This window comes from Fusarium oxysporum, chromosome 8, assembly GCF_000149955.1.
Source record: "Fusarium oxysporum f. sp. lycopersici 4287 chromosome 8, whole genome shotgun sequence".
Classification (NCBI taxonomy): domain Eukaryota; kingdom Fungi; phylum Ascomycota; class Sordariomycetes; order Hypocreales; family Nectriaceae; genus Fusarium; species Fusarium oxysporum.
Genome location: NC_030993.1, coordinates 3,349,786 through 3,372,232, shown reverse-complemented (window position 1 = coordinate 3,372,232; position 22,447 = coordinate 3,349,786). Strand labels below are relative to the sequence as shown.

At 50.6% G+C, this 22,447-nt stretch overlaps 7 protein-coding genes and 1 non-coding gene across 15 annotated transcripts; 3 read left to right on the top strand and 5 right to left on the bottom strand.

Annotated features, from left to right (window-relative positions):
- The first annotated feature begins 155 nt into the window (after nucleotides 1-155).
- Nucleotides 156-1,392, top strand: FOXG_15642 (gluconate 5-dehydrogenase). Its single transcript, XM_018395744.1, has 2 exons — nucleotides 156-417; nucleotides 467-1,392. The coding sequence occupies exons 1-2, from the start codon at nucleotides 165-167 to the stop codon at nucleotides 1,273-1,275; spliced, it is 1,062 nt and encodes a 353-aa protein (XP_018256002.1). The 5' UTR covers nucleotides 156-164; the 3' UTR covers nucleotides 1,276-1,392.
- Nucleotides 1,393-1,831: 439 nt separating this feature from the next.
- On the bottom strand, nucleotides 1,832-1,922 carry FOXG_22100. Its single transcript has one exon. It is a non-coding gene; the product is annotated as a tRNA-Glu (tRNA).
- A 720-nt stretch (nucleotides 1,923-2,642) lies between these two features.
- FOXG_15641 (uncharacterized protein) lies at nucleotides 2,643-7,032 on the bottom strand. The gene has a single exon (XM_018395743.1). The coding sequence runs from the start codon at nucleotides 5,092-5,094 to the stop codon at nucleotides 3,838-3,840; it is 1,257 nt and encodes a 418-aa protein (XP_018256001.1). The 5' UTR covers nucleotides 5,095-7,032; the 3' UTR covers nucleotides 2,643-3,837.
- Nucleotides 7,033-10,503: 3,471 nt separating this feature from the next.
- Nucleotides 10,504-12,034, top strand: FOXG_15640 (uncharacterized protein; the record flags this gene model as incomplete). Its single annotated transcript, XM_018395742.1, has 5 exons — nucleotides 10,504-10,724; nucleotides 10,801-10,852; nucleotides 11,012-11,110; nucleotides 11,428-11,527; nucleotides 11,910-12,034. The coding sequence occupies 5 exons, from the start codon at nucleotides 10,504-10,506 to the stop codon at nucleotides 12,032-12,034; spliced, it is 597 nt and encodes a 198-aa protein (XP_018256000.1).
- Nucleotides 12,035-12,514: 480 nt separating this feature from the next.
- Nucleotides 12,515-16,613, bottom strand: FOXG_15639 (uncharacterized protein). Its single transcript, XM_018395741.1, has one exon. It carries the CDS (start codon nucleotides 16,382-16,384, stop codon nucleotides 14,696-14,698), a length of 1,689 nt encoding a protein of 562 aa, XP_018255999.1. The 5' UTR covers nucleotides 16,385-16,613; the 3' UTR covers nucleotides 12,515-14,695.
- Nucleotides 16,614-16,743: 130 nt separating this feature from the next.
- FOXG_15638 (uncharacterized protein) lies at nucleotides 16,744-18,274 on the bottom strand. Its single transcript, XM_018395740.1, has 2 exons — nucleotides 17,801-18,274; nucleotides 16,744-17,743 (listed from the first exon to the last, which is right to left on the bottom strand). Exons 1-2 carry the CDS (start codon nucleotides 18,084-18,086, stop codon nucleotides 16,959-16,961), a joined length of 1,071 nt encoding a protein of 356 aa, XP_018255998.1. The 5' UTR covers nucleotides 18,087-18,274; the 3' UTR covers nucleotides 16,744-16,958.
- Nucleotides 18,275-18,446: 172 nt separating this feature from the next.
- Nucleotides 18,447-22,447, bottom strand: FOXG_22099 (uncharacterized protein). 8 transcript variants are annotated; one of them, XM_018402485.1, is made up of 9 exons: nucleotides 22,393-22,447; nucleotides 21,948-22,321; nucleotides 21,678-21,701; nucleotides 21,450-21,571; nucleotides 20,847-21,304; nucleotides 20,496-20,797; nucleotides 20,110-20,441; nucleotides 19,701-20,054; nucleotides 19,134-19,646 (listed from the first exon to the last, which is right to left on the bottom strand). In XM_018402485.1, exons 2-9 carry the CDS (start codon nucleotides 22,005-22,007, stop codon nucleotides 19,199-19,201), a joined length of 2,100 nt encoding a protein of 699 aa, XP_018255990.1. In that variant the 5' UTR covers nucleotides 22,008-22,321; nucleotides 22,393-22,447; the 3' UTR covers nucleotides 19,134-19,198. The 8 variants fall into 8 exon arrangements, with proteins under 8 accessions (XP_018255989.1, XP_018255995.1, XP_018255996.1 ...); XM_018402484.1 differs by having other exon boundaries at nucleotides 18,447-19,646; nucleotides 21,948-22,447; XM_018402490.1 differs by having other exon boundaries at nucleotides 18,447-19,646; nucleotides 21,678-22,447.
- Nucleotides 18,561-19,112, top strand: FOXG_15637 (uncharacterized protein; the record flags this gene model as incomplete). Its single annotated transcript, XM_018395739.1, has 3 exons — nucleotides 18,561-18,569; nucleotides 18,619-18,892; nucleotides 18,946-19,112. The coding sequence occupies 3 exons, from the start codon at nucleotides 18,561-18,563 to the stop codon at nucleotides 19,110-19,112; spliced, it is 450 nt and encodes a 149-aa protein (XP_018255997.1).

The following is a 22,447-nucleotide window of genomic DNA, read 5'->3' as shown; positions in this document are numbered from 1 at the left end:
CTACTGCAGAAGAGAAAGTGCTGATCTCATCATGAGCTCGTCATTGGGCAACGAGGCCATAAGATTGCGCATTGGTTGAGGTGCCAGTTCTTGCCAGTTGCAGTTTCTACTTTTTATTGTGTAGCTACCCCTCTTTAATTGAAGAATCGTTTGGTATAAGAATCATGTCCAGGCAGTTTCTTAGACTTGGCTCTAGAAGCTTTCTTGCACCTTCACTTCGACTTACGACTCCTTTTGTTAGGAGCTCTTGTATCACAACTTCAAATCAACTACGAACCTTTCAGTCGAGTAGCAGAAAAGACTTGCAGTACACTACAACTAAAATGTCGGGAACACAGCCAGCAAGTGGTGGCGAGCACCGAGACTTTTCTCGTGATGCTTTGTTTGATCTCTCGGGCAAGGTTGCTCTCGTAACAGGTACGTGATATCTCGGTCGCTTCGTACAGCAGTATGGCTAACAGGTCAGGTGGTGGCTCTGGCATCGGCCTCATGGCCACCCAAGCCCTCGCCGTCAACGGCGCAAAGGTCTACATCACCGGCCGCACAAAGGAGAAGCTCGATACCGTCGTCGAGAAGTACGGCAAGAACATCGCCGGCGAGATCATCCCCATCCAAGCCGACGTCGGTAACAAGGAGGGCATAAAGAAGCTCTACGAGGAGTACTCCTCCAGAGAGAACTGCCTCTGCATTCTCGTCAACAACGCTGGTATCTCCAGCAACTCTTTCCAGGTCGAAGCCGATTCTGCACAGGAGATGAAGGAGAACCTCTTCGATAACAAGGATGCTACGTTTGAGGACTGGAACTCGGCGTACAACACGAACGTCACGGGCTTGTACTTCACCACCGCTGCTTTCTTGCCTCTGTTGCAGAAGAGCAGTGAGAAGCATCAGGGCTGGAGTTCAACTGTCATCAACATCAGCTCTATCAGCGGTCTTATCCAGAAGTCTCAGCACCACTTTGCCTACAACGCCTCCAAGGGCGCAGCCGTGCATCTTACACGCATGCTCGCCGCCGAGATTGTCAGCAACAAGCTCAAGATCCGCGTCAACGGTATCGCTCCTGGTGTCTTCCCCTCTGAGATGACCACCGATGGAAGTGATGAGGCTCAGAAGAGCTTTATCCCCAAGGAGAAGTATGCTGAGAAGGTTCCCGCTGGACGGGCTGGCAAGGATCAGGATATGGCTGCTACGGTGCTGTTCTTTGCTACGAACCAGTATTTGGTGGGACAGACTGTTGCTGTTGATGGAGGTTACACTATTGCCGCTGGTCAGTGAGTGTGAGGAAGGGACAAAAGGTTGTACTATAGAAGGACATGACATGATGAATCAACCGTAATGATTGACAAATACAGCTTCAACTAATGAGGGTTGAAGGTATCTCAATAATAAGCAAATGTTGAGCTTATATAGATCTTCCTAGTTGGGTCGCCGCCTACAAAGCGATATCCAGCAGGAAGTGAGGGATTCTCAGTCATAGTATACGCGCATTAGTACAAGCTACACCACCGGTAAGGTTGAACTTCAGCAGAGATCATTGATTCCCCACGTCAAGTTGCAGGGAGAATCAATTGCTGAGGGTGAAAGAACCAGCGAGTGATGATATCACTCGATCTTTGACTGCTCAACGCCATTCATTTACTCAAAGACAATTGCTAAAGGCAGATAGATCCCTGTGCCAATTCCTTCACATCCACCAAGGACAGTCAGTGAAAGCCCGCTTAAATAGCAAACCACCCGCTGGGTAGTCGACAATGCCAACAAAAAGAAAAGGGCGCCAACCGAACGAACGAACTTACTTGTAATTCAAGATGGCAGAAATGCAAAAGAGAAACTCCGGTACAGGGAATCGAACCCTGGGCTCCGCGGTACTTGATCTCTCAGGTTATGAGAGCGCGAAATGTTAGCCACTACACCATACCGGATGTTGATTGGTTGAGAATTGGCTTCGCAAGCTCTTCATGTTCGTGATGCGAGCCCTCGGAGTCCAATGGATATCATGAATAGTCCTCAATCTCGCAGTTGGTGACGGTTCTAAGATTATCGTCTTGGTTCTCATATGTACCAAGCACCGTAAAGATTCTGGTGGCGACTTTGAGGACCCTGATGGTCATGAGAAAGGTCAGGACAAAGTTCGTGAAGACTCGTCGGAGACAGCTATGCATAAGAGGACACGCTTTGCCACAAGGCTCCGGCAAAGTTAAGCATTAAAGACCAGGAATCGTCTACAGCCTCACTTTATATTGAGTCACATCTCAGAGTTTAATATCCCATGAACACGTAGTCCCATTCACAAGCTACTCCCAATGTTGACTAATGAGTCAACATTGGCTTCTCTCTACACACGTCATTCGTAACAGAACTTCTTCTTCATAGTATCATCATGTAGGTTTTTCGAAAGACGCTTCGCTTCAATTTGTACCGCTAACGTGATCCCCAGTTCAAGACATGAGAGGAGCTTCGCAAACAAGCTTCATTATAAGCTTCACCATTCGTCTTTCAGGCTCTGAAAAGACACGTCCACGTTCACGCCTTTCCCGCAATACAACGTGCCTTCAAATAAACCTCCATCTTATCAATCCCTCAAAAATAAACATCACAAGCCCTAACCCCATCAATACCTCGATCTCTCACTGAACGTACCTATTCCCATCTCAAGCCACAGCGCCACATTTTGACTTTTCTTTTTCCTCCCTTCTTGCTCCACCCGATAAGCTCCCGCTGTCCAACTCCACCACTCACCCAAATCCCTGGCTCGGCCATGTCCCATCCACACTCCCCCCCTCCCCTAGCCAAAGTACTCTTTTGGTGAGACGTCACTGGGAATGTACTTTGGTTTTGCCAATGGCTTGATCCCCGCTGCAACGGCGGCTTCACCCGCGCACATCAGTCAGAACATGCTTACCTAGGTTATGTCCCTTACTTACCCAGAAATATGGCTCACGCTTAACCTCTAGAGGAAGCGAACCGGCCCCCAAAAGGTAGTGTAGGGCTGAAGGGATTTTCTTCCAAGGGGGCCCCTACGTGCAGTTGGTCTTGCGACAACATGTCAAGCAGACTTTTTTTGTCGTTGGATCAATCGGGTCAGCATTCTCATCCATCTCGCTCACAAACATGGCAATGCAATAAATGCCTGAGTAAACAATTCATTTCGCTATTGTCTAGCTAGTCCCTTCGAAAGGGTAACCGTAATCCAATCTCTGCTCATGGTCAGAAGGTTGTGCCTCTGCCTAGGCGCGCGCCCGCATACAGTCGATACTTGTTGACCTAAAACCATCCAGTGATGTTCAAGTCCACGGCCTTGACTAGCCATCACATGTACGCACAACGCTTGCATCCTGGTAATCCAAATAAAATGGCTCCCTTCACCCCAGTCTGCTGGGAGGTGCCATACACAAAAACGCCATACATCCATCCATGCTGTACCTCGCTGTCCACAATCTCTCGCCCATGACAACCTCGAAGATGACATGACTTCAGAGGGGCGAGGTGGACAAGACAAGAGCGGAACCCGTGATAGAAAATGAAATAAAAGAAAACTGTGGAGTGGTGTGACATGATCGCAAAGGGGTCAGGGTCAGGTATATATGCACTCCGGGTATCATGAAGATAAGAGTCCCTAATGCTATGGTGTATCGCCCAAGGAAAAAAATAAACGTGCCGTGATTCCGATTGATTCTCGTATACTGATCCAACCATATGGGTTCAGCAGAGAACGATAAAATTAAATGAAATGAAACTCCCGTGACAAACATCGTTGCTCACAAGACAAGCTGCAAATAAAGGACAAGCTAGGCCGTGGCGATCGAGGTTCGAAGGCGTCCAACTTTGCGAAGGGCACTAGTTCAGCTTGGTGTTCTGAAATGGCTCCATGAATCCCTTGTGAAACCAGCCGGCTCTGTCAAAGGCAGTCCACAACTTGGAGGCCTTGTTGACATCAATCTTGCAAGCCTGTTGGGCGTCGGTCTTGCGGAAGTCTTTCACTCGCTTATAACAGGAAAGCCTGCTAATGAAGATGCGTCTCTTGCTGGCCAGGTACGTCGCACAGTCAAGGCGCAGATTGCTTGCCAGCGTTAATTCGTCAGGATGAAGAAGATGTCGATGAGGATCGTTGCTATTGTCGAGTGGCTGTCCCTTCCAATCAACTTTGAGAATGGTCGATCTGTCGGGGAGCGTGCTCAATGGTGGACAGAAGTCCGGCAGTGATTCAAAATCTTTGTCTGGGCCTTGAGCGCGAGGTTTCGGCTCAGCGGTACCATTGGCGCTGAGTTGAGGCGTTGGCCGTTTAGGGCTGTTGGTAGGTTGGGTGCGAATGAATCGCTGGGTAGGTTTCTGAACACGATTATCGGGGCGAGGCCGAGATATCTTTGCGGCCTTGGCTGCCAAGGGACGAGCGCGTGCTTTGGCTTGAGCGATGCGACGATTGTCGTCACGAGCCTGCTTATTCACTGACAGCATCCATGCCTTTGGGTTAAGTTCGTAGTTTTTGTTGAGTTGCGATTGAAACGACGCCACAAGCTCATAGTCGTTGCGTGTCGGGGGTTGCACCTCAACAAAAATCTTGTCGTTGATATTCTTTTGCATGTGTTCCTCAATCGTTCGACTATGGTCACGATCCTCAAGGGTTGGAAATAGAGGAGCCTGGGCCGGACTGGAAGGCACCTCATCGGATGGGTAGAGGACGGGGTCCTGGATTGAGTTTGTTGGTGTCTCGGTGGTGGCCATCGGTCTGTTGCAAGGCGAGATGGGGGGAGACATTGGAGGCTTTCCTGAAGCGTTCTTGCTGGAGGAGTTGTCGACCTTTCCGGTGTGGTAATAGAAGCTATCGTGTGCCTGGTCTGGAGGCGACATCAGACTGTTGATATGCATCTTGGAAGGGGTTGAGGCAGGATGGGCTGGAGGAGGCATTGCGCTGGTCGCTTGCGCGTTGTGAGGAGAATTGGCCGCCATTGTTGTGGTGTTGTTTGTGCTGTTTGAGGGGCCGGATGGTGAGTAGTGAAAAGGAAGAGATTGAATAGAGGGGAGAGACGAAGTTCGTTCAGTCTGCAATTTGACTGACGAGATTGTATTGTCGTCGAAAGTGGTAGAAGGTTGCATGGTGCAGGTAAAGCGAAAGTGGTTTGTCAGCCACGAGATGCAATCAGTCAGTCACAATGGCTGTGACGTGGACAATAGGGAGTGTGGCGAAACCGTTGAGACCTTTTAGAACAATCTAAAAGGGCGAGGGGCTCTCAATTAATAGGCTCAGACGAAAAGCCTGAATAAGCCCGAATGAGTCTTGTCGACTTTGTTTGCGTATGCCCAACCCAAAAGTGTATGTAAGTGCGCTGTCAGTGACTGGATGGGCGCCTAGACCAGAGTAGGCAGCAACAGGGCGGCGAAACTGGAGGGGGGGCGAGGGGGGCGGAGTTATAAGGAGGGGGGGTGTGGGATCTTGACGAGACCCTCCCAGTCCCTTGGTACTTGTGAGTAAGATGTGAGGAGTTGTAGCGCAGGACTGTCGACCCAAGGCAGCGGAGTTTGCTTCGGCGTTTAGTGACGAATTGTGTTTACCTCCGAGACGAATTGAAGGGTGTCAAAGATGATTCCTTCTTTTAAAAAAGAGAAGGATGATGGAAGAGAAAGTGGAAAGGGCAGTTCTTATGAGATTACTGAGCCCAGAGTGATTCGAGTGTGTAAGTGCAGGTAGGTGCAATTGTCAATGCTGATATGGGTATGGGGTGATAGGAATGTCTGGGCACTCAACAGGCGGGTCCAGGGGTGCGCTCAATGGGGGACAGCCGTATGACTGTAAAAGTGCAGTGCAATTCAATTGTTGCAAGTCGACATGCGATTGTCGATATGGGCGAATGAATAGAGTGCGAGGTGCAAAGCAATGGGGCCTCAACAGAGAATTCCAAGGAAGGCAGAATGCTCCGAGAAACAGTAATAGGGCCGCGGGTTGTTCGATCTGTGGGACGGGCACCGTACCAGACCGTATGACTTTTGAAAGCAATGACTCTCGAGCCAGTCGAGTGGGCAATTAGTTTGGTTGCGACCTGACGACTTTTGAGGGTCGATCGAGAGCTTGATGATGTGGCAGAGAAGCAAAAGCAGCCTATGCCTGCCAGGTTGCCAATGGCTGAAGACGGGGATCACTGGATGGCCTGGGGCGCAGCGGGCAGAAACATACAGTATTTTAGGGTGAGTTCGCAAGTGTGTGAACTGGCCTGAAGAGGTTTGCTTGAGGAAAACAATTGTAGAATGCTCTCTTGAGCAAACCCAGAACATATATGTAGACAGGAGAGACGAGAGTTTGCGCGTGTGCGCATGCAAAATGCAAAAACGACGACACACGCCAGGCAAAAAAAAAAAAAAAATAGAGGGAGTCAGAGTATAATGATACTTTTATAATAAAAGTATATCTTGCGTGAATTTGCAACAGAGCAGATGCAGTCCGCTCAATTATGTGCGCGCAGCAATGCTAAGCATGAGGAGAAGAGTTCAAGATGGAGGAAGCAAAGCAAAGAAAGGAGTCGCCTTTGTCTCGGCTTGGTAACAAACCAGCACTAGCATCAACGACGGACTCTTTCCCGTGCTTTCAATGGATGTCCAATTGGGGATAGATTGGGTCGCAATTGAATTGCTACACACTCGTAATGAATTGGAAGTCAAGTTCCTTCCCGCTGATGAAGGCAAGAGCAGGAACCACTGTGACGACTGTGCGCCTGACAGGTAGTATCTCTGGTTAGGTGGACTTGATTGAATGGTTGATTGGTTTATTAACAAGCAGCTCAGACTCAAAGTCTTTAGGAGAGTGGGCGCCAGTGGGGGGCCAGTGGAACGAGATGTCGATTGATTGATGGATTGATGCTCAGAGACGAGTATTAGGACCTGGTTCAGACGTCGCAGTGTGGGTAACAGAGCGCAAAGGGTCCATTAGCCAGTTACCAGCTCGTGCGATGTTGCAGGAGTCGTAGAAGTGAAGGAAGAGGGAAACAAGAAGAGAAGAAGGAAAGAAAGCGAATGGCACTCGAAAGGCGCGTGCCATGATTGATATGAATTGGATGGCTACTAACACAATTCGCCCAGATGCTCGCAATCAATGGCTCCTACTCACTCACTCACTGACAGTCTCACTCTCACTCACACTCACACCTAACACAGTCGGGTGGCGTCCTGTGGAAACGGAGGGAGATGGACGGGAAGGAGGGTGTCAGGACAGGGAGTGGAAGATCCCTTCGGAGTGTGATTAGTAAAACAAACGTGAATTTTGACGCAGCCACAATCAAATGTGACAATGCAACGATGCAAAACTGACTAAAGGCACACCCCTATTCATGCATGGCCAGTCTCCTTTGTTTCAATGGCTTTCATCAATGCCTGAAAATGGACGCTTTGTATCGTCCAATGGATATCTCAATTCAGCAGCCTTCTTTCAGCCCTCCTTTTCCCCTTACAACAGCTCGAATGGCTAGAGGTTCATTGCTTTTCCCTTTCAAGGCCCCCCGGTGAGTGACTGCCTGCAGGCTGCACTTGCGCGGGTTTTAGCTGCAGCTCACTCAGACTCACCTCAGATGCCAAACATTTAGGATCCATGAATAGAAGTGGATCCGAGCTCAGATAGACTTTGCGATGGGCATCATTCTGGAAGCATGACCCATTGAGAGAGCCTGAACGGGTTGAAGATGCTTCAATTCACAAAAGGTTTGTCAATTGACAGCTGCTCGTATCAATTGAATCACACAGTTACTTTTCCTCCAATGTCGCAGTCCCAATCACCCATCTTGTCCTCCGTACTCAACAGTCATGCGTGATCGTGCACAGGTCATCAGGGACCTCTCATTAGCCACGGGAGGGGTGACCTCACTGGAACTTGAATACCGCTAGTGGTGATTGACGGACGGTGACGGGCTGACCCTTCCCATAATATCCCACCGTCTGGAAACTGAATCACGGGGGGAAGGTGTGAGTGAGCGATGTCTTCCTCCTTCCCTTCCATCAGACTGAGTGCCTTGCCTTTTCTTGTGTTTGTTCGAGTAAGCTCTCAATTACAAACCACTTCTCATCCCGTCACTTTTCTGCCCTGCTTTGCCCTCTGACTCATGCCATTGTCCAATCCATCGTTACCTAGTCAGTGCAATTGGCGATTCGCCATTTTGACTCGGTCATTTCCCTGACTGACATCCGATCCGAGAGCTCCAGCCAGGAATTGGTCAATGAAGTCAATTCCACCAAGGAATTCTGGAATAGGGTGAGTGGAGAAGAATGAGGTAGGAGATCAGAGAGAATCTCAACTTAATTTGAACGCTGAATAGACAATTTGCTTCAACCGACAGCCCCTACCCAGCCGAGATTCAATAACGGAGCAATGTCAAAGAGCCTTGTCGCGGGAGGCGAGCAACGGGAACAGACGCCAGTTCCCCCAGTTTCACGGATACGGTAATCAGTCCAGCGTCTCCACAGAACGAGCATCCCATCATTAGCGGCCACCAAGATGCGATATCCCACTGTGTTTTCTCACGGTTTACGCAAGCGAGACGCTGCGTTCTCGCTCTGCCTGCCTCAGCCCAAACGGCAGTCTCAATGGATGAGGCTGGCTGGCTGTCTCTGTTGGCCAAGGAATTGGTGATGCCAGGAGTTCGTGCGCCATTACAGCCTTGGTATGCAGCATGTAGGTACACATCCCACCTAACCTATTTAGCCATCCATCATGTCCTGAGAGGCGCTGAGTGGCTTGGTCAGAACTGGTAACGTCCACGAGGCCCGGCGCCAAATCTCCCAAACCCAGCTAGTTCCCAGCTTGGTATGGTCCATCTTCCTGTTCCTACAGAAGTCTCCGGGCAAGAGATCTGGCCTGCGTTTGTTTGGCGGCAGATGCGCGTCCCTACATTAACATATGCTCATATCTGGTCGATCATGATGCCATCTGAACTTTGGAAGATCACACGAGGGCCTTCGCGACACCATCACTGATTATCTTCAACTGGGTACGCTAACTCCCACGTTCCTCACCCAGGTAGTAGCCACTGCACTGCAATGTACTCATTTGCACTTCTGCTTCTCATCCAAGAGCCAAACTCATTTATCTTATCACCCCTCCTTCCTTTCTCTAACCTCCCTAGGCAAATCACGATCGCGACAGTGCCTACATAACGCCTAATATCTAAGGGGCGTGTGGTTTCTGCGTGTGACGGTTCATGTCTTGAATCAGCCCTCCTCTTGCTCGCTGCCCGACGCCCAATTAACCAAGAACGTTGAGCATCGACTCTGGTTCCGCTTGTTGTGACTTTCTTGTTTGTGAGTGCGAGGCTAACAGGCTGTTATCTCACGGGTTGTCTTGACTTGCGGTCTGGCTTGACCAGTCTTGCCTACCTACTCAAGATCACTCTGCCTCAGCCCACTGCCTACCGTAACAGGCTCATGCTCGCGAGCGAGGTGGCACTCTGAGCTGATATGCATACCTCGCAATCTACGGCGACTGCATTCACGTTTGTGGATATTCAAGGATACAACCGGTCAATTCGCGCATTCGCGGAGCATCTGTCGTCTTCAACTCTCGTGGCTACCCGCTTGGCACTCTGCATCTCGTCAATCGTTCCCGCATCCGGATTCCCATTTCCAGACCCTTTGTTTCGGCCCTGAATAGCCCTGAAGATTGCTTGTTGGGGAAACCCAGCGATCAACCCCACCATGCAACAGAGTCGTAACTTTTCTGATCGAGGGTTCATTCCCTTTTACTTGATGTAGGGTCATGATTCAATTAGTATCTGACCGGCGTAGACATTGCAGCGCAAGAAAGGAACATCAATAAAGTCAGCCATTGAGTTGGCGATCGGTGAACAGTCGTCGACTTCATAATTGTACATGCAGCACAGCTCCCTTTTGCGCTGTCATCAAGGACTATTCTGTGTAAGTCGTTGGGTGTTAGCTGAGATACCAACTGGCGGCCTCACAACTGTCGTCCTCAAATTACGTGGCTCTCGGCAGATGGCAGTATCAGACGACCATCGCTCTACCAAAAATTGTTCCCCAACTTTACAATTGAGTGCCAGTTCAATGTTCATTATTCACACAATTGTGTACATACTGTACATATCGCTATGTTGCTTCCACAGGCTCTGGGCTTCTTTCCCCCCACACCGAATTGATGTGAGTCACAGGATATGGAGAAACAGGCTTGGTCTCCTGTAGGAGCAGACTAGAGAGACCAAAACGAGACCTGGCACCAAGTCATGTCTGGTCTAGTGTCTTGGCTGGTTTGGGGGCGACCTAGACCAGGGGGGAGTGAATTATCGATAAGGAGTTTGAGGCCCTGGTACGTTTGGGCTTCTGGAAGGATTGCTGATTGGTGAACTTTAGCGTTCAACGATGGATTGAGTTGCTGTTGAAGGAGATGATGGCATGATGGCATTTGCATCATGGTCAAATATCAACGTCATCGTCTCTCGATGACATGAGATGGTTTTCTTTGTTGGACCCGAAAGTAGCATGAGGTATGTTGGCTTGTCGTGGTAATTCCCAACAATGACACAGTCAAGGTTATGGGCAAAATTATCCAACACTTTGGTCAGCTTGAGACAGGAGCAGAGTGCTCCATCGGGTGAGCCGGACGCTTCATATCAGCATTGCCCCAAGACAGCGCAATTGCGTGGCCTATTTGACGGAGTAAATCCTGACAAACCCCGAACGGAGCTGCACAATTGCTACAGTAAAGCCGGAACGAAACTGCATTGCCACTTTAAGGTGTAAGCCTGAGGCAAAGCCATCACCATGAGGGATTCGCAAAGCAATGAGATTCAATTTGGAATTTGATCACATCAGCAACGACGGAGGAAGTCCGAGCCGAGCAACTAAGCGAACCATCAATACCGAGGTGGGACATGCGTATCTATCTAGCTTGATGGTCGGCAACCTTGGCTTCATATTGCTGCTATCGAAATAAACAAGCTGCACACCTCCCTTTGCTGCGATTCTCAATCAGAGACAAGTTGGGAAGGACAATTGATACCCGCTTCCGAATATTTATCGATAGCAAATGGATATTCCCCAGAGTTTGGCAGCGGGTGTTACAGATGAACTAACTAGGTTCCCCACCATTGGCCTTGGATCGTCAACCGGCGTCCTCTGGCAGGTGAGCAAGTGGTGGGAGCACATGACAAGTCATGGTGGGATTGGCTTATCAGTTCTTCTGATAACGAAACGCTGGTTTATCACTGATTCAACTGTGTAGGGTCCGAATGCAAGACATGCGTTGCAACAAGCGAGGAAGTTGATGAGATTTGCAATGGTTGATGGCATCTGCCCTCCATTTCTGCTCGTAAAGGCTGGTAGCAGAGTCGGGGCGACGGCCTATCGCGCTTCCAATCTCTAATGGCATGGATGTTTGTGAAACGGCCCGCTCGGCGCGTGTATCCTCCGTCCCATCCATTCCGTCTTCTCAATCGGTAGTGGCTGATCAACATCCGGCGTAGTGGTGGCCGCCCTCACTCCGAAGGCTCACCTATGAGGGCTGCTCTTGAATGTGAGAGGACCATAGGCTCAAGGGAGGGTGCGTCTGAGTCCGGAGGCTGGAGTCAAGAGGCTCACGAGGCATGTCCCGTGAAGCGTCACCCGTCCCATATCGCGTTACTACCATATATCATTTGACCGCTTTGGTCTGAGACAATACAGTGGGCGATTCTGTGCGTGAGTTTGAGACGTGGGAGTCCGAGCGCATGAATCTTGGGCAGAAGCAATTCTGGCACCCACATCACATCGCAGGATCGGAGAAATGAAACGGCGTAGTCTATCCCAACATCCTGGATCAATTCGGGAAGTTGATGAAGGGCTCAGCGTGCTGCGCGCGTCGGCAAGTCATCAGCACTGTCTCAGTGTCTAACTGTCTATCAACTCCACAAACGAGGCTAATGCTGGTGACCGACGGAATATAGTTGGAGGCGCCAAGGACATTGGCCTGTGCGACGGTGAAGACCAATGTCATTCATTGACTGCAAGGGCGGTCAACATTGAGGCATCTTTTACCCATCTCCCTTCTCAAGTGACAGAGAAGGGATAGCAACGGATGCATCAAACCAAGGAAATCGGCGAGTCGTGCAGTTGAAGCTCACGACATTTGGATCCAACGCGATCTAGACCACCTCGAGCATCCATCAAATGCTGGGCGAAAGACGTCATCCAAATGCTCGTCACAGGGGCCAGTCTTTGACGGGCGTGTTAGTGGAGGGACCCTTCCACTCTAGTGCTGGCTTCGAGTGAACTGTTGGTTCGCTTCCATGGTTCTTTGATGCCCGGCACGACCCCGCGATAGAGGGGTCAAGTCAAATTGACTCAACTTCTTCTAATCAACAATTGAGATATTATGCCTCATTTATCGACTTTCTTGAAATGGTTGCCATGACTGGAGTGTCTATATCACAGCATTGGGCTCACAATTGTTTATTCAGGCGCCTACAGCGTCAACACCAAACAGAGAGTATCAAGTGTCTTGTCTTGTCTTGTCTCGTCTGGCTCTCCAATTTGATTGACACCCACGCGACGGCATATCATGCCTCGGCTTCGGGCCTCCACCTCTTGGCTTGCTTGAGATGGGTTGAATCGAGCAATGGAACCTGCGACCCGTCTTTGCAGCGTTGTTTTCTTTTTCCCTTCGGCATTTGTAACGCAAAGAAACGGTGAGAGATGTTGATCCACCGTCTTAGTTCTAGACGCCAACCGCAGTCCGTCTGCTTACACCGTCCTGTCCGTTGTGCCCCTCGAATTCGGCCCTCCGTTTCCCTTTTTTCCAACGTGCCGTCTCTCGGTTCGGCCAATCTCAGGCGGCGGTTGATATATCGCCCGCCTTGTTGAGCGGCTAAGGCAGATTCGGGCCGCGTGCACGGGTGGTTTTGTCAAATTCAATTCGATTCACTTCAGGTCTTCCTCGGATCTGAGTATTTCGGCGGTCAAAAACAAGGTTCTGATAGCTCCATGTTCAGATATCACTTCAGCCAAGATACTGATCACTTGATGATTGCCTCTGTTGACTTCAATGGCATTGAACAACTACGCTGCTCCGCATATCAAAGTCCATGATAATCACACTCCCTCCCTTCACTCGACTTCTCCGCCTGGAAAGAAGAATCTCCACTGTGATCCATATCCACAAGACAACTCAACTCCATAACGGACGGCCCCACTGAGGTACCTCAAATCCCTCCCCGTCTTCTGGGTCTGGTTCCTAGACTTGACTAGACACAGCAAAGACCCCCTCTATCTTTGCCATGTGAAAGTCGAACCCCTCGCGTCTGGTGGGGGTATCACTTTACGCGGTTACGAACAGCGGCAACGTGCAGTTTCTACTAATATCGTACGGACAATTTGATGCTACCCAATGGGACCGAGCATTCGCCTCTGGCCATCTATCGTCTTCTATTTTTTGCCTCTTAAGTATTGAGAGCAAATGTACGGTGAAGATGCGGGCAGCCAGTGTGGCGTACACTAATTCTGGAGTAAGGGCTCAGGACTGGAAAAGAAAAGAAGAGGCTGCCAGGTAAACAGTAGCACTGCATTTGAGGCTTTATCATGTCAATTCGAGCGGGATGCAATTGGCGCAGCTGATACGCTGGCAGAAGCAACATCCTTGGTCAATCCAGCAACTCAGCGTGTCAGCTTCTGCTTGGGCGCAGTGAACCAATGGTCCTGTGTAACGCGTCTACCGTTTGGAATGGTAAGGTGCAATTGATAGCTACCGGTACTGTCTGCTCCGTAGGTCTCTCGCCTCTTCCCTTGTTTCCTCTGATGCGCTGTCAGTACGACCTTGGTTTTGTTTCATGCCGTGGAGCCACATAATGCATGACATGACATGCAACACCAATTTAGCTGGGGCTTCTCCCAGTAAACTTCCGGCGTTTTATTGACTCAACTCAATGGATGTCGTTTCAGAAACGAGGGGCCTTTGAGAGATCTTCCCTTTCAAGGGACGATTTCTATTTGCGGCATTGGGATAATCGCTATTCTAAGCTTTTTGACAAGTCATCCCAGCTGGCCTCAGGTAAAGATGCTACACTGGAGAGAGTTTGGCTTCTTACAGCCACCCCCTGACGGACGAGATGCGGATGAGGCTTTTGTACGACCTTGGTTTCGGAGTTGCCTTGTTTTTTTGAATTGGCTTTTCATGCCTTTCAATAAACTCCAGCTAGCAAAGGGACGTGCCTGGCGCTGCTTCAGCCTTGAGGCGTCGTGCTAACCAGTCGCCGCGAAGGACCATCAGTCGGCGGGAATGCCGCTCAGAGTTTAATCGTAACGCCCGGGCAATAGGCTACCAATTGTCGCAATTGCCATCTCATGACCAATCGATTATATCTTGTGCCCTTGCTCGTATCGAGGTGTCTGCCAAGTTTGTATTTGCTTTTGCGTCAGCCAGGCTTGCTAGGACTTTTCAGCCGTGCTTCTTTGACCCCAGGAGCCTCAACTGAAGACGATTGGTTTGTGGTGGTGGCTTCAGGACTATCAGAGAGGCTCTTCCCACGCTCCCGGATGGTGTAAGTTCCAGAGCGCCGCGATTCTCAGCAAGCCACGGGTGGCCGGAATTTCTCCCCTGGAGCGTGGCGTGAACTGAAGGCGGCGGCGATTGCCATTGCCGGCAAAGTCGCGACACAGTCTCCTGTTGCGCGTGTCCCAATGTGGTCATGGTGGTGCTTCTTCTGGCACGTCTAATGACGGCGTGAGGCAATTGGGATCATGTAAAGTCGTAGACCATCAGGCTCTCGCGACCGTCTCGCGCCTCTTTGAGAACGATGACCATCTCATCATCGAAGCCAACCCAATTCCTGCGGTCCTCCCACTCAGCCCTTGGCGCGGATGTAGGGCTGTCTGCGTCATCGGCTGGCTGCCTGCTCGTAGGTCGTACCTCGATGCTGCTGCCTCCGCCGCGGCCCTCCAGCTCCCATACGCGGATCTCGTCTCCTCGCGTGCTAATGCTCACGGCCTTACCCCGCGGTGTGATCTCCGCATCTGAGATGCCTGATGTGTGGCCCCAGAGGCGGATACCCAGGGATAGTGATAGGGATATCGCGGTCGAGGTGCAGAGGTATAGGACGAGAGTGTTGTCGGGTAGTGTGGCGAGGAGATACGGGTGGCTGTAGCAAAGGGTCGTAAGCTCTGATCGTGACTCATTGGTTAGAGGAGAGTCAGCGCCGCCTGAGGCTGTGATGGGGAGCGTCGATGCGAGGCGGGAGGATAGTGTGTCGACGCCGGAGCCATCGGATGGCGGCGTTATCAATAAGTCCTGAATGCCGATGCACCAGCCGTCTCGGACGGAGAAGGTGTAGGCGATGGAGGCGCTCACAGAGGACGACATGCGCCGTATCGATAGAGCGAGTGGTAAGTGGGTGGTGTGCGACTTGAGCGATGTGAGGAGATATGGAGGCGGCAGAACCGTGCTCGGTTGTTTGTCTGTCGCTTTCAATGGCGGTTCATCATTGACACTATTCGCAGCGTCGTTAGAAGGTTTGTCATCTGGGCGGTTGAATGTGTATAGCGATATTAAGCCCGCTGTCGTTGCTGTTAGGACATAAGGATATCCGCAAGCGATAGCGACAAGTTCTCCATTGCAGCTTTTCTCGTGCCGATATCTCCGTAATAGTTCTTGTCGCTCGAGGTTCAACCGCCAAAGCCCGAAACCGCCATCTGCGAATCCCACCACTATATCCACCACTGTTCCAGAACCGCTTTCGTCCACCGCAAGTGATGTCGGCGCATTGTCATCGCTTTCGTTTTCCTCGTGCAGGCCGAGCTGCGCAATCGGTCGTCGTGTTCGAAGATCCCATGCGCGCAGTCCATATTCCGAATCGGCCGTTATTGCAATACCCTCCACGACCTTGACCAACGTCCTCTTCTGTCCCCCATTCTCATCTGGCGCATCTCGCACGCTGACCTCCTCCACGGCGCATTTTCCTCTGGCCCAGTTGTGACGTAGCTTATACTGTCTCTTCCAGTCGACACTCTCAGTCTTACTACTCTCTCTTAGAACCTCATCCTCCGGCGCTCTTCCTTTCCGTCCATCTGCCCACACAGCTCGTCGCGAGGAATACTGTAACTTCGTGCCACCAGCTCCACCGAGTCTAAACCCAGGTATACGTAAAGCGCGCGGTAGAACAAAGCGCTCGTAGTAATGTTCGCGCCAGAGATGAGGATCCGAAGCAAGGCGGTAAAGACGCTGTGAAGTGGGGGAGATGTCCAGTAGCTCTGACGACGAGAGGAAGGATAATATCCGCAGTAGAAGTTCGGAGGATATTGTGGTGAGAATATCGCGAGAAGGTGGGTTATGTGCCGAGTTTGCGAAACGTAAACGTTTTGAAGGCCGAGGTTGAGATACTTCTTGTGGTTCGGAGGGTTGTTCGGTCGGAGGGAGCTTACGTTTCGGCATTTTGTGCGGAGGTTGGGCGCTGCGCAGGACGAGCCTGCGATCAGCTATATAGAACCTAGAGGAGAAGGGAAATGGGGGATCAGAGAGGTGTTGATGAAGCTCTGGGGTTGGTAGGATAAAGAAATAAAATGTCGGTGGCGATCAACGGTCGGCGGTTGACCGGAGCTTGGTGGTGAGCTTACCCTGTACAAGTCGGTGTTCAAGGGATTTCGGAGTTTTGGCACCAAATTGCTTCACTTATCAACAAATGATTGCGATACGGATGCATCAGTGGTTTACGCGATATTGCTCATGATGATTCAAATACGCAGCTAAGTACTTCATGGCTCGCAAGCAAAAGCCATCGCACAATGGTGGAACATTCGTTCATGTGAAAAACACCAACTTCACATCGTGCATACTAACATTCTAGTGGATTATCATATTGTCTTAGTTTCCTGATGCATTCATGCGTATCTACTTCATTCTCCAACGTATAGGCGTAGGGTATTTCCATAATGCGTATAAAGAGAGGAGTTCAACATCTCCCATGTAAACGAACCCAAACTCCAATGATGCTAGATCAACTATGCCCTCACAATCCCACCGCTGCGAAGATATCATCATACACCTTTCCAATCCAGCCTTCCATGAGGCCTCCCCTCGCAACAACTCCTAGGCCTCCAACTGCCCAGAGAGCAGCAAAAGCCACCGATGCTCCGTGGAGAGCGACCCATCTCCTTCTCCTTTGCTTCCTCGCCCTCTTCTCCGCGGGTGCGGTACTTGTACCCCAGATGTATTTCGTCGTAGGTGATAGACCAAACCACTTGGCCTGACCCCAGATCATATGGCCGCAACCGGCGGCAAGAAGGCCAACATAAGAAACCCAAGAAGTAATAGGATGTCGAGCAAAAGCATGTGCGACGTAGGCGAGACCAATGTTAGAGCTGTCGCCCTCAACTTGTAAGGGCAGAACACGATTGACAAAGACATGGGCGGCGAAGAAGACGGAAAAAGCATAACCGGATATCGAGATATAGCTCAGTGCTGGCCACGGCGAAGAAGCCCTTCTTTGATCCTCGAGTTCCGTCCTTGAACGATGGAGAGCGTACATTCCCGGGGTCGCAGCACCATAGCGTTTCATGTTCTGTGACCTCCGCAATAGTCGAAGAGCAATTCCTGATCCAATATGGGCAATAACAGGGAGAGCGACGAGAATTGGTTCCGTAAGGGAGGTCTGGTAAATTTCACGAGTCATGAGGAGGTACGTCTCGGAGCCAGGGACAGAGCGAGTAACAGCGGGGATGAGGGAAACGTTAGCGAGATGGAGGGAGGTGAATATTCCCATTGCATAGCTCGAGAACTTCTGGATTCGCATAACTGACGAAGTGTGAGTATGCTGTGCCGTTCAAGCATGTGAAGGCATTGGACACTCACGATAGAAGATTGGGCCTGGACCTGTAGCTCCATTTGTGAGGTTTGTACTTGCGCTCAGCCCGGGAGCACCGGTCGAAGGAGCCTTGATAGTTGCTGAGCTCCTCTCCATATCATCGGCATCAACCATCTCATATCCATCATCACTTCCTCTCGGCGGTGGCCCGAGGTCCCGGCGGTCAATAGACGGATCTGCTGGCGGAGAATCGATCGGGGAAGGGTCAAGCTGCTGTAAAGACAAGAAGCTCGCCTGTGAGGCTCGACGATCTGGGGATTGGTCGAAATCCATAATGATACCACGCCCAGCGCGTTTAAATCTGTGTGAAAGGAAAACAAAGGACAAGAAATAATATCTGGCGGGGAATAGAAAACAAGAGATGACGGCGCGGGCTCGTGACAGGGAAGGGACTGGAAGTTTTTCCAGTTGGGATTAGCGCCTCAACGTGCTGGATCAACGGGGGAAGCTTTCAAGACTCTGGGGCAGGTGGTTCTGGAAGCCCCCTGTCGAAGACCCCCTGGGAAAATGACGTTGAGGTCCTGGGAGCTCGGTCAGCAAGACATGCCACGTTTTGATTGGTGGCGGGTCGAGGTTCTGAGCTCTAGCCAAACAGAGCTAGTGCCCGCACTCTTATCTGGATCGTGGTCACTGCTCGAACTTCCTTCATCAAACATCAGCAGCTTACAAGAACCACGACCTTTTCATCAAAACAACGCTGAGAAAGGCCAACTTCATAGCTTGCTGAAGGAAGATACCAGAGACAACATGCCTCCGGTAAGATCCGAATACTCTGGTGCTCATTCCTTGACTAACGCGTCACCAGCGACACCTAACTCTTCCCTCGGCGCAGACTGCATCTGCACGTGAAGCTCAAAAGTCTTTCTACTGCCAGCTCTGCTCCAAAGGGTACTCGCGAATGAATGACTATGAAGCTCATCTCAGTAGCTATGATCACAGTCACAAGCAGCGCCTCAAAGACATGAAGGCCATGGTTCGTGACCCCACCGCTGGCTCTCGTGCGCGCAAGGCCGAGGCCAAAGCCGACGGTCTCATCAGCATCAAGCTCCCTGGCCAAGAGACTGCCACTGGTGGAGGAGGTTCAAGAAAGGCGGCTTCAAGAAGAGTGGTTTCAAGAGCGCTTTCACCAAAGTTGAGAGCGGCGGACCAGCAGCAACGACGACGACTGAGAAGCCCAAGCCGGCTAGTACACTTGAGCCGGCACCAGTCAATCCTGGCCTTCAAAAGAACTTGTCACCGGAAAGCGATACTGAAGACGAGGGCTATGAAGTCTATGACCCTCGGTTTCCCACCGACTGAGCTGCATCGGACTCATCTTAAGTTACGAACATCAAACGAAAATTCTATTTGCGAGTATCTATCCGGGTCCTTTCTATCATTCTATTCTACATGGGTGGCCACTGTACACCTCCGATCTGTGATATATCCTGTTCCAACAATCCCAGCAAATTTCGACTTCCAGACATCCAGTCCGCCATTTGGTTGACTTGAGTGTTCTCACCAAACTCTGCATTGGGATCACCTGCGTTGCCCATGGTCGAGTCCATGACAGGCATGAGTCCGAGCTGGCTCAAATACACGTCGAACTCGTCACCGATGGGCACCATTGCCTGATCTTCCACTTGTTGAGACTTTGCTTCGACATACAGGGCCGCGACGTTGCTCATGATATTGCATAGTCGCGACAGTTTTTGCATGGTCTCTGACGCATCACTGGTCTCTTCAATGGACGCACTGAACTGCTTCAACAGTTGGAGATCTTCTTGCGATGATGTCTCGATGACATATCCGAACAGCACAAAGAAGGGGGCAAATGGAGTCAGCACCAGGTTCCTAAAACCTTGTTAGATTTACTCGAAATCCAAGGAACTGCAAAGATGAACCTACCAATGGACATATATGGCTCTCGCGTGGGGGTCTTTCCGCACCAAATCCATGCATGTGAAATGTGCGTGACAAGCCTTTCGTGCAGTGTCTATACACTCTTGACAGAACCTAGTGGGTGACCCTTCAGGAGCTGGAACTGCTCTGTAAATAAGAGTCATGGTTGACAGCAACTGCACTTCGTCACCCTTCAGGTGGACATCTACGAGAGGGGAAGCTCCGATTTTCTCAAGCGATGAGAGAGCCATTTCTCGGCTCTGATACGACTCCGCCTCGACACGACGGCACTTAGCTGCCAGCAGACGTGCTCGTTCAGCGAGTACAGCTGGTGGTTGGCTTAATGCTGCCGGACAAAACCTGGCTTCATTAGCTGCGAGGACTTGGGAACATGGATGCAAATAATAACACTTACAGTTGCTCATACACTTGACCCTGCAACGTTGCAGCGTTAAGCCACGTACCCGCAACAGCTTTGGTTTCAAGACTCAAGATGCCATCGAAGCTGAAAGTACGTGGAATGGTGATCTCCCAATCCTGGATGGCAGGGGCACGGCCTAGTCGAAGTGCTAGTGCTTTGTCCGTGGTATATGTGTACCAGAAAAGGATCGCCTTGATGTCAGCTTCCTCGGGGTTACGCGTTGAGAGATCCCTGCGATGGAAACCAGCAGTCTGGCAAATCTGGGCTGCGGCACAGTTGAGATGCCAAGCCACAGATGGTCTGCAGACGTCGATGGTGTATAATGTCTAATGCCTTTGTTAGTGCCCAGCACTTGTTACACCAAACTGACTTGTGCTTACACCCATGAGGAGAGCCTGGACTGTTTCTATCTTGGTCGACATGAAGAGAGACATATTTGCCAGCGCTGTTTCCAGGTTGATGCGACTTGTGTAAAGGTGTGATGCAAACTCATCCTTCAGAGGCTTGTTGTCAACGGTCAAGTGGTGCTGTTCAAGAAACAAGTAATAGAGACCAACGTTGACAATGATGAAGGTGGAATCACTAAAGTCGTCTGTGGGAAAGTAGACCATTCGACAAAGGTTGGAGAAGTCACTTATTCCAATGAAGTAGCAGACAAACGTAAAGAGACCTGGCGGAGAAGCTAGACAAAAGTCAGCGAATGGTTGCAAAGTTGTTGTTGTCACTGCTACCTCTAACTCTCTTAAGCAAGTTCACTACAATATCCATAGGAGGCATTGGCAGTTGACCCAAGCCTCCCTTTGGGATGGGCTGCTGGAGTGGAAAACGGGGACCATGGCTGATGGACTGCCGACTCTGAAGCTCGGCCAACTGTCTCAAGTTTGCGAGAGCTTCCCACATCTTGGGACTGACATCGTTTAACGAGGTGCGCTCCACGGCATGCTCGAGAAGGTCGCTAGCAAACGTGGTTTGCTGGGCAATGACCGAATCACCGCCCAGAACAGACTCGTCATCGGAACTGTCAAAAGCCGCTGTAGATGCAGAGGCTGGATCGAGACCTGGGAAGGCTGCAGGGGTGACAGGAAACTGAATGTTACTTCCTGGAGTGGAGACGGGACGTTGGGAGAGATCCCGGAGGAGGCTTTCTATATTGCCTAAGCGGACCTCAATCTGGTCGATCTTTCGTTCACTACGAGGCACGCATGCCAGTGGTTAGTGGATGAACTGCCTTATCTGGCTGGCGAACGGCTATCGGCAAAGCTGCTTGGAGGGGACAAAGCGGCACCATGTGCAAATACAGCGTCTGGGGTAAAAGATGGTATGGGGTCACGAACTATTGGGACGAGATGAGAACTCGCTGCCGGGGCTCTTTGGGTCTCTGGCCAACGCCTGTGGATGTACAAGATCGCTTGGCAGTACGACAGTTAGAGCATGGCCAGTCTTTATCGCATCGGATCTATATCATGCAGGTGTTATTAATACCATCTATGTTGGACAGCCCTTGTTTACAGAAACGTCCTGACTATGGCGTGTTTCTGAAGGCATTCATGGGTGATGCTCACCTTTCTCGTACGACACTGATCACACTGTATTCACAAGAGTTCTTGTCAGTCCTGATATGTAAAGGGATTGTTACACAACACAAGATATAGTTGATGGGTGAAACTCGCAGCGGGCCGATGCAGCTAACAAGGCTATACTGGCACGGCACACCAGTTTCGCGATTGATCGCTTTGGGGTTGCCGTGTAAGCGATACGCACGCAGGTTGGGGAGTCCATATTCTGAATAATGCCAACACTGGAATTGGCTAAATCGGAAATCTGGTACTTACCGCTCTCCGAGCAGAGTCATCGGAAGCCGCGGGTCCGTTATTTGCGTGCCCGGGATCCATATCGAGTTCTTAATAGTCGAGATATGCGATGCGGCAACCTCCTTTTGGGTATTCACTTGCAGCCAAGGAATTGAGGCTGCAGCAGTAAGCTGAAGATCAATAAAGTAATAAGTTTTTGCTCTGTTAATCGGTGAAAGCGATTAGGCTCTCAGGTAAGATGAAGACGTATTCCGGTAAGTATCGCGGATGTGAAGGGTGAAGGAGAGGAAGCGGGAGCCGCAGGGACCGATTGGCGGCAGTTGAGGGCGCCGGACTGTGGCTTGCACAGTTAGAGCAGCATGTGGCGTCCCGGATCTGGTCAGCATTGAGTGTGGCTGTCACTTTAATAAGACATTGACCTTATCAAGACAGTTGGAGAAACAGGGATGAGAATTGATTAACTGACTAGAGAAAATTGTAACATTGATACTCTCTTTAGTCTTCGGTAGCTTATTCAACGT